This window comes from Lepisosteus platostomus, chromosome 1 (assembly GCF_059453375.1).
Source record: "Lepisosteus platostomus isolate fLepPlt1 chromosome 1, fLepPlt1.hap1, whole genome shotgun sequence".
Lineage (NCBI taxonomy): Eukaryota > Metazoa > Chordata > Actinopteri > Semionotiformes > Lepisosteidae > Lepisosteus > Lepisosteus platostomus.
Genome location: NC_142611.1, coordinates 9,065,040 through 9,075,645, shown reverse-complemented (window position 1 = coordinate 9,075,645; position 10,606 = coordinate 9,065,040). Strand labels below are relative to the sequence as shown.

At 33.3% G+C, this 10,606-nt stretch overlaps 1 protein-coding gene across 29 annotated transcripts in view; it reads right to left on the bottom strand.

Annotated features, from left to right (window-relative positions):
* Positions 1 to 5,304: 5,304 nt before the first annotated feature.
* The window catches only part of adgrl3.1 (adhesion G protein-coupled receptor L3.1), a 338,051-nt gene continuing 332,749 nt past the window's right edge, over positions 5,305 to 10,606 (bottom strand). For 12 of the 29 annotated variants that reach the window (XM_088611524.1, XM_088612465.1, XM_088611971.1 and 9 more), the window contains 2 exons: positions 9,574 to 9,591; positions 5,305 to 7,498 (listed from right to left, as the gene is read on the bottom strand). In XM_088611524.1, the coding sequence (XP_088467650.1) occupies positions 6,699 to 7,498; positions 9,574 to 9,591 (818 nt within the window). In that variant the 3' untranslated portion in view covers positions 5,305 to 6,698. Of the gene's footprint in view, positions 7,499 to 9,539; positions 9,592 to 10,606 lie in introns of all 29 variants that reach the window. The other 17 variants (XM_088613053.1, XM_088613460.1, XM_088613133.1 and 14 more) reach the window with 5 other exon arrangements.

Genomic DNA, 10,606 nt, shown 5'->3' with positions numbered 1-10,606 from the left:
ATCAGTATGTGAGGTGTAAACCTATAACGAGGGATGGAGCTGGAGCATGGTGGTGAGCATTGTCATCCTGCCATCCTCAAAGTCTCCCTGAAAGATACAGTACATCATTCGTTATGTTCTTGAAAGGATCATCATACCAGGGCAAGAGCATGTGAAAGAACAATACTTTGTTTGGGTAATGTTTTTGAAAAGAACAATATAATTTGTACAGTAATTCTTTTAATAGGAGGATACATCTGGTAAAATCCTGCCTCAAATCAAGTTCTAGTTAAAGTACAACTATCATTAATTGTCAAATAAAGTACTCGTTTTCAGTAACAATTTAGCCAATCCATGGATCAGATGTGTTTAGAAATCTATTTACATTATATGATAGTCAGAAAGTTCAGATTAACTGCACTGCCCAGAAGAGAAAAGCTATTACTTTTTGCAACATTTTCTTTCAAAAGGATGATACAGTATTTTCATGTTATATATTGACTGCAAGACAAGCATACTCAAAATGGATTGATTAGAGATTAAATTGAAATAATTTGTATACTACATGTATGAAATGACTGCAATTATTTTGTTAACTGTGCACAACTAATTGAAGAAAAATGAACAATGATTATGTGAACATGAGATATTATAAAGCCTATGCAACTGATATTTTCTGTCAAGGAACACTAACTTCAATTTATTGCAAACAAAGTAAGGCATTTCCTGCAGGTCTCAGCACATTACTTATTGGCTGGACTCTTCATTTTAAGATAAAATTAGACAAAATTAAGATTGCTGATGAGCACATTTCATAAATGATACTAGTGCCATTATGATCTTTACCATAGTGGGAGATTGGGAACAAACTTTCTTCATGAGGCTAACACACACTGAATATATTTTAGAAAGTTATTAGTGCATTCAATGATAAAATACTCTTAAAAAGGTGAATGCACAACGTTAATAGGAAAAACAATGGTCTTTGAATTAGCAAGGGAATTTTTAGATCATTAATCTTAATTGCAGCTGACATTGCAGAATATGACCAAATAGATTTTTCTTTTAATTAACCCTCTTCACCCTTGAAATACATGCTCTTTATCCAAGCATTTTTCATAGTCATACTAATAATGTACCGGACTCCAATTTTAAATGTTGCAGACTTTAGGTCTCATTCTTACCTAGCTTTACTGAATTTATTAATATTTTGCTAAAAGATTATATTTCCCTGTTTAGAGTTCAACACCAAGAGGCTTTTCTATACTAAGATAATCTTTTGAGTGGATGAAAACATTATCTGGGATATTTCTAAAATGAAAATCAAGATAGGGGAATTATTTAGGCATTGTGCAAAATCAAGCTCATAATGTTTGATTAGTACAAGAGTAAAGTGCAATAATATAGAAGAACATGGTGTAAAGTTAATTTGTGTTTCAGGCATAATTTCTTCAAATCAGCTCTGAAAGGCATTGTCAGAAGCATGTTTTCTTTGGATATTTGGTCAAAATAGAAAATAGGTTTGGGAATTGCAAAAAGCATTTGCAATAAGATGTTCAAAAATAAATTACACAGTACTTACATTGATAAAGGGGCATAGCTGTGAGTTTTATAATCTGAAGGATAATTACAATATGGGATTACACTGATTTATGTTTAGTTTGCCTTAGCTGTAGCTCTAAGTAAAATAATCAATTACATAAATAAAATTGCTACAAACCATCAGTTTAAGTTACTGTAATTATCACTGTGAAACAGCACTTTATCAGTCTGAATCAAACAATTTATGTTACTTATTGCAATAAAATATCAATCATCTTACTATAGTACATTTATTGTGGTGTTCATATCTGTATATGAGTATATCCAAATTTTCTTTACCAGTCACAAGAGTTACAACACTCTGGGAAACACATATCTACTGTAGTTTATTGGTTTATTCAAAGAGCTATACACCCTTACAAATATGAAATAAAAAGTCTATATTATAGTTATAATTGGTGAAATTTAGCTAGAAATTGAGATCACTGTACAGAATACCACTGCTATGAATTACACAGCAATCATTTCTTAGGACAGTACAAATCAGAGAGGCAGGCATTTCTTTTTTAAATTAGATTTAAAATTGGACTTGTGATTTTGTTTTTTGAAATGTCTATAATACATTTTTTCCACTGACAGATAAAATTGCTTAAAATAAATGAATAAGAAGATGAATAGTACATTGTTGATCATCCATAACTGGACAATGTTCCGTAGAGTAATAAAGTGTGGAACTAAGACAACAATAGGGAATCTTAAGAGTTGTTGTGGGTTCAATTCAAAAGGTGGAACACAATCTAGAGTTTGAATTACAAACCATTAGCTATTTCATATGCTATATTATTTTTAAGCAAAAAAAGAGCTGCAGTTACTTTTATAATTAGTACACAGAATATGAAGCAAATAGTGGACCACAGCATGATGGTACTGCTTTTGTTGCATTTTCAGTTGTGCAGCAGATTTCAAAATGAAAGTGATATTAGGATTGTTTTGGGAGAGTGCTAGGGTCTGTGAAACTCTGCATTGTATTTTCAGATTCAGCCATCCATAACAACACCAGGTACAGATGGAAACCTTAACTTCAATATGATGCACTGATGCAACCTACAGTATACACTGATATGTATAAATTGCAATGTGCATAGTTTGACTCTCAATGTAATCAGCTCTGCTGGCTTCACGTGTATTAATGGAACACAGCCTTGTTACGGATGGTCACTCATCCACTATGCATTTTTAATGCTATCTACACATACAGGTAGCAATGCCTAATAATTCACAAAAATAACAACAACCTGTTTAAGAAGAATAACATTGTATATAAACAATGTGGAATTGGCACACAGCCAAATGCACAAAAAAAAAGAAAAGAGTTCAGTGAAGATGATGCCCTCAATGCAAAGATAATATACAGCAGACCTATTCATTGTAAGTAACATATTTCAGAATTAATGATTTGAAGTTAAACCATCTAAGAGCAAAACTAGATATTTTAGTAGGTTATTCTGTGAGAAATTTGGTTCCATTTTACTGAATGGTATATTCATGCTGAAAAAGAAATATTACTTGTACATCATAGCTTGTTTGCCTCCACATTTCATTTTGCTGATGCACTAACCACATTTATAAACTGAACCTTTAACAAACTGCAAATGTTTCCCCAAATGTTTTGGAACACATTAGAATATTCTGTGAGGAAGGAAGCACTGCACATAACTAGCAGCCTCTCAGCATTCATTGTACATAAATTCATTGTAAAAGGAGATGGAAATGGAACATGTTTTCTCCTAATTCACAGGACATTTTACAAAGACACATTTGGGTATTTGCAAGCTATTGTACTTTAAAACAAGGAACACAGTGCACAAGAAAAAAGGGGGATTAAAAAAGGAAACTGAGACAATAAACACACATGCAAATGTCAGTCATAATATCTTTAAATACATTGTTACTGGGACTGAGTACATACAGTACTTTCTGATATGTTCGGCACTGCTGTTTCGACACTAAGAGTATAGTACAGCATTTTGCTGTTCAAACCAATCAATCAATTAATAACTGGGCACATCCATTTGATTATATTTAATTGATTAAATAAAATAAGTATATTATATCCTTTACTGGATCTTTTTTGTAATGGTAGTACAAGTTGTACTTGTAAAGATGGTTCAAAATATACAATATACAGTAGTATATGCTTTTGGAGAAAAGTAGTCTTCTATTAAATTTGCAAAAACAATCCAGAATCTTTAAATGGTTTGAAATCGCATTCTCTGGGAGGTTTAAACAAATGCCATTATAAAAAAAAAAACGATATCTATCTTCATTCCATACAATTGAAATAAAATAAAAACTGAAACAGGACAAATTGAACATTAGATTTAAGGGGAAAAATAATTTTAGAATAAACATTGAAAAGTCTTAAACTGAGTCATTGTAAGATCTTTTGAAAATAAATTATTTTCCAAACTATAATAATCTCTGAATTGAATGAACTGAATTTAACCTGTTCTTGGATGAAATTGATTGAATTAAGCTTAGCATTACAATGTATATTGGTAAATTACTCCTTTATTGCTAAGGATATTTAAAGTTATTGATAATCATATTTGAAGACAATGGAAACATTTTCCTGGAAGAACGTTCTTACTGACATCAGGAAAGGGAAGGAGGCAATCAGTATGCTTTTGTTAATGTTTACACTCAGTGTTCTATAATTAGATTCTAATAAGTGTGGAACCATCAGAAGGGATGGAAAATGCACTTGAAATATTTTAGCAGGTTTTTTTCAAATATTTAAATATTCTGTGGAAAAAATAACACAACACTAACTTAGCGCAGCTTGAAGCAATGAGCTTTAAATTAAAAAAAAAATCAAATATATTAACAGAATGTGCACATTTTGAATAAATATGATCAGCAATTGTCTACATTTGGGTTTGTCCTATATATTGCTTTTTCATTTACATTTTACATAATTGATGAATTCCTAAGGTTTCAAGTAAGTTTATATACATTCATTTTACGATCACTTTATTGGCCATATACAATTTCTTGTATTAGGAATTTGTCTTTTCGCATACCCCAACTTGCCCTCCACACAGACAGGGAGAGAAGCTTGAGGTCAGAGCGCAGGGTCAGCCATTTATATGACGCCCCTAGAGCAGCTGGGGTTAAGGGCCTTGCTCAGGGGCCCAATGGAGTAGGATTCCTCTGCCAGCCATGGGATACGAACCTACAACCTTCCAGCCACAGGCACAGATCCTAAGCCACAGAGCCACCACACTGCCCTGAATGCAATTTGTTTTCTCTTTCCTTGTGTGCTTTGTTGGTATTTTTAGCCATTATTATTATTATAATTATTATTAATCATTAGTGTGTGGACAACCTGATGAAAAAGAACGTCAAGTGGACACAACTGTTAAATCTGGATTCAACCATGTGGATTCAATACCTGACAATGTCATTTATGGAAGCGCCGTTTTCAATTTTATATCCTGAAATTTATAAAGAGAGATGACTACATAATTCAGTGCCAGAGAAAGAGGAGATTAATATATCCAAACTACAAAACTGAGAACTGCATATTGAAATGTTACAAATATGAAGGTTTATTTTTATATGTGACTTTAGTCCATAATGCAAGTTGTCTTTCATCTGTTGGCACAAAAAGCTGAAATTACTGATGCACCTTTCAGGAAATAGCCATTTTGAGAGCAACTACACATAGCTGAATACCACACACGATGAATACCACAGAAAAACGCAAACCCTTATAATTGGTATGTTGTAAATCTTAATCAGTCATTTATTTGCTGGCAAACAAGTTTCACTTTTACAACAAATATTAGTTATGAGGTCATTCAACTCAGAAACCATACAAAATGAATAAATAATAGCCATAATCATAATAAAAAAATCTATAACCTGTGCTGCTAAATCTGTTACCACCTGAAATTCAACGTTATTTTTTAAATTTTATATATATATGTTTTATCAAATAAATAAATAACTTTCCTGTTAGGAAAAAAAAAAACAAAAGATCAGACGGTTTCAGTTTACTCTCTCCAGAAAGCTCATTTTTAATAAGTAAAACATTTCCATCTTTGTACAAGTGCCTAATGCTTATCAGTAGAATGTCTGTTTTCTTCCTGACATGCACAGGCCCTGCCTTTTTAAATGAAGACCTCTTAATGTCATGGAGTACAAGCCCATTGAAAGACTGATTGCTGCTCAATTAATTCTATAGTACTTTTTAAGATAGCTTTCAGCTTAATTTTCGAAATGGTTTGCCATTACTTCCACTGTGGGTGAACATAATTTGATTAAAAAATTCGAGACAGTTAAGAAAATTAAACTAAAAATGGTTCTGAAAACCAAAGTGATTGCTAGAAAATGATCTTCATTAAGTGTTTTGCTCAGTGAATATGCAGTTTATAGGAAAAATGAGAACGAAAGAATAAAACATTTTCGCTCCTACTGGTAGAATAAACCCGCAAGACCAGCACAACAGAAAGAAAATGCTATAATCACTACATTTACAGAGACAAAGGATTTGGAGGAACAGAAAAAGCATACTATTATGTGCAATGCTAGTATCTGTACATTTACATATAAATTTCTTAGAATTCTTTGTCATTAGTTTTTTTTTTCTTTTTTCTTAATAACTGGAATTATTACAGCAAAAACATAAAATATGCTCTCTCTCTAGCATACTGTATTATGTTAAAGAGTCCCCTCATGGTTTTGTTCAAAAACATTGTTGTTTCTAACTCACAGGATCTTCACAGCAAAATGCGCTGTAATTCACCAGATAGGAAGAAATTTAAAAAAAGCCAGTATGGATACAGAAGTATACTAAAATAGTTTTTGTTTTAAACACTTAACTAATGGCAGACAGTTTTGGGCCTTGTTTGTAATTCCATTGGGATGTCAAAATGCTAGTAAGCATTACAGATGAGATCCTAAGAATGATGGTTAACCCCTTGAACACCACGAATCCATTCAAGGAACTTTTTTCTTCTTAACTGAGATATGCAGGAATGTCCTCAGCCATCCTATAAGTCTGTTATCCTTTTCAGTTCTCGAATGGCATCAACATTTTAAGAACACAGAGAAAAATGTTTACCACTGCTTACAGTTGATCAGAACAAGAAACCATGGGAAATAACTGTCATCTATAGGCTAGTGACCAAGTGGGAAGGTTCCTGATTTGCTTCGTCAGGAGATGCATCTTCTTTATTGGGAGGAACTATAAATCCATCACTGCTGCCCCGGCCCAGCTGGTAGTAAGTATGTAGTTGATGGACATGGTTTCGTGAGCCCAGGTTCGGCATACTTTTATAATAAACGTCATCCACGTCACTACTTTTACTTGTTGGAGGCTCGCTCTGGGTCTTAGTGCCATTGGTTTCTGTGACAGGCATGCCAGTAAGCACAGGCATGCTGGTGTAAAGGGAATCTCTGTGAGGTGACTGTGTTTCTTCAGTATGCTCGTTGGTTAGCAAAGGGAAAAAACTCTCACTGTTTTCCTGTGGGATTCGTCTCCTGGTAAAGTGGTGGGGTTGGTGGTTTTCAGTGGATTGAGCCCTTTGTGGAAGTAAAGGAGCATTGGACTCTTCTCGGATGAGCTCCAGGCCCAAGCTCTCTTCATGGTTGAAAGAAGATGCATCATCCAAAACAATGGCATCATCTTTGTTGCTGTTGCTGACATTGTTCACCAGCTTGTTCATAAGGTTTCTGTTCTGTTCATTGGAACGCTCATGGTTGTTCAGGTAGGAAGGGATATAGTTGGATGTGAGTTCCTTGAGAATCTTTTTTTCTAGTGCTGTCTCATTGTGGTTGTAGCCACGGTCTATGATTTGAACACAGTCACTCATGTATTCACCACTGGCAATGCTATAGCTGTTGCCATGGTTACCATTCAGTGGTAGAGTATCCATGACACTTGTATCCCTGGCATTGTTCAGAATTCCCTCTGAAAGACAGGAAACATTGCTATTTTAAATGAAGAACTTTGAATACCAGGACATTTAACAGCAATAACTATATCCTAAACTGTTTGAGAACTCATTTTCTTTTTTACATTTTAAAATATACTCACAGTCTACCTAATGTGTTGTATTTATGAATACTGTACATATATATTCCATTGTTTTGGTTAATGAATGAATAAAGAATTTAAAAACCATAACACTACAACAATCACATGTTCATGCAAAATAGATAAATAATTCATACCTAAAGAAATTTTATGTTTATAAACTTTTAGGAACAAATATTTTAAAACAGCTTGGAGGTTAGGAACGATGTCCATTGTTTTTTGGCACATGTCCTTCTCATTTGGTTTCATAACACCATCATTACCCACTGGACCATTGTAGCATTTGTTAAATTTATTCTAATTGTAAAGCATCTTTCTTTTTACAGCACGGTGTGATCAATCATCTCCTTTATTCTTCAATGAAAACACTTTAAGAATTTGGACCGACATACATTTAATTAAATTTGTGTGTCTTTGAGATGACATTTTCTTCAAAAAATCTAATGTTAGGGTCCTATACACTATGTGGACAACTCAGATCAAATGGAGAAACTGATTAAGACCATTACATAAATTAGACATAGTTTAATTTATAGCTGGTCTGCAAAATACCTTGAACAGACATTTAGGTTTAGAGGGTGTCAAAATACCAAATGAAAAGTAAATACTATGATAGCCTTACCTTAGGTTCCTGATCAAAAATATAGTTGACAGATACTGTAATATTATACTTATTGAATGTATTATGAGGACAGGAAATTGTAAACATTTCCGGTTTTTTTCCCGATTTTATTTGTAAATTGTATATCAGAGGGTGATTCATACTGTCCAAAAATAAATGCCACAGTATTCACATCTATACCAGATGTTTAAACTCACAACGAAACACAATAGACAGGACATAAAAATACCACAGCAAAAAAACATTTTCGTCACATTTATAAACAAAGAGTAAATGACCATGCTATTGCTTAGTTTCAATGTGAAATATATTTTTGTCTGAATCCAAGTTAGTTTGGCCCTTATTTAACAAAGCTTTTAATTTCATATATAGTTTAAATACAATTTGTGAAAGAAAAATCCCTAGTAAATAAAATTTGAAAAAAAAAAAACCCAACATATTTTAGTGCTTTTGGTAGCATCACTAGAACATTTTTCTTTGCAGTGATAAATACGGGCCTTTGTTCACATGGTAATTATTTTATCTTTAAAAACTTTCAGTAGGACTTTCTGTTCTCTCCCATGCAGAGAAAGTGTGGAACCATAATTAGAAACTTCAGATGGAATACTTTCTGTTTACTTTTACATCAATGCAAACTTAAATCCGTTGTTTCCTGTTAAGGAAAAAAGTAAAGTATATTTTATACAAGGTCCTTTTGTTTGTTTTAAACAAATACACAAAAACCAAATCTAAACCAAACAATTAATTTCACATTTTAATGTGATTAGAAATTCAAATGTCCTGAGAATGAAGCAATTCACATTATTTGTAATTAATAACACACTTGTTTATTTTTAACAAATTCAACTTGATTGGCCCAGATGTTAGTTTTTTTTTTCAGATAACAATCAAACACAGGCCACAGATTTATCTTGCATTGAGGTTTGTAATTGCAAAATGTAATACAGCAATCATGATGCTATGCCAATGATATCATGTTAATCGTAGCTTTGGCTGATGAATTTCATAAGCTATATGGATTCAGTGCTACACGTCTCATTAGCTTTATAGAAAAGATTCATATTTTACAATTCAATAACATTGTGCTTTTGTAGAAAAATGGTAGAGAAAGGCAGCATTTCAAAAGATTGTAATTATATATAGCAAGACAACAACTTCAATACTCAAATTAGAATTTGGTGTCAGACAATTATTAAATCTGTAATTGAGAAAGAACAATAGTTTAGAAAATGACTCGTTTATTCTCCCCTTTATCAGCATAGAGTGAAAAGAAAGTAAACTGAGGTCAATTACATTTGATATGCAATGTTTAGTTTTACTCCCATACTTGTCTCTCTGTAGGGCTCTAAACGACAGCATGAAGGAAAGGAAAGAAAAACACAAGTAAGCTTACAGTGACAAATAGAGGAAACATGAATAAAAGCAAACTGATGATGTGTAGAACAGAGAAGTGCAAAGGTCATCCCTGCTCCTTGTAATAAGTGTCTAAAAAACATACTGTACAATAAATTAATGCAATATAATTCACACTACAAAATGTACGCTACAATTATCTTTTGAAACTTGTTTTTTTTGTAAACTGTGTAAATAGAAAAAGTAATGATCCACTTTAAGTGTTTGGGTGATGCTTTATTTGCTTGAACCTGTCTTCCATGTATGATTATGTCACAATCTACCTAAATAAATAAACCTGCATTGCTCTTGAATGCACACAGTATTGAGTATTTATACCATATTACCACAAGAATTGGGACAAGTCCAGCTATGCCAGTAATGGATTATACCAAAGACCATGTCCACACATGTGTGTCTGCAGGTTTGCCAAAGTAGAAAACTGCCTACATAAGAATTTTGTTGGCAGGGCAGCCATCTGTAACGGCATTATTGATCTTGTGTTACCGCAAGAAATCACTACAGAGGCCCCAAGGTCACTAAAACTGGATTACAGATCAGTGGAGATCCATCCTGAGGAATTCCGAATCCTGCTACACTTTGTACCTGATGGCAGAGTCTTAGTATGGCATCAGCTCAGATAAGTGCTCCAACAGAATGCAGTACATTGTCCTGACATTACAGTGCAGGTTTGGTTCCTGTGACGATGCTAGTGTTTCTCATTATCTGGACTCGGGTTACTGTTCTCACAAAGTGTATCTGTAGACACTGTGTAAGGTTTCAGCCAGCATGGTGATGGCTTGTTCATCTACCAATGAGATAATGGACCACATTATAAACTAGGGAAGGAAAAACCAGTTAAAGGAGAAGTACAGATCTCAGTACCTACACAAAGTTTACTGAGAAGAACTAATGAGTCAGAAAGAAAACACATATGCCACAATTTTTTCTGCACAAGAAACAGCACT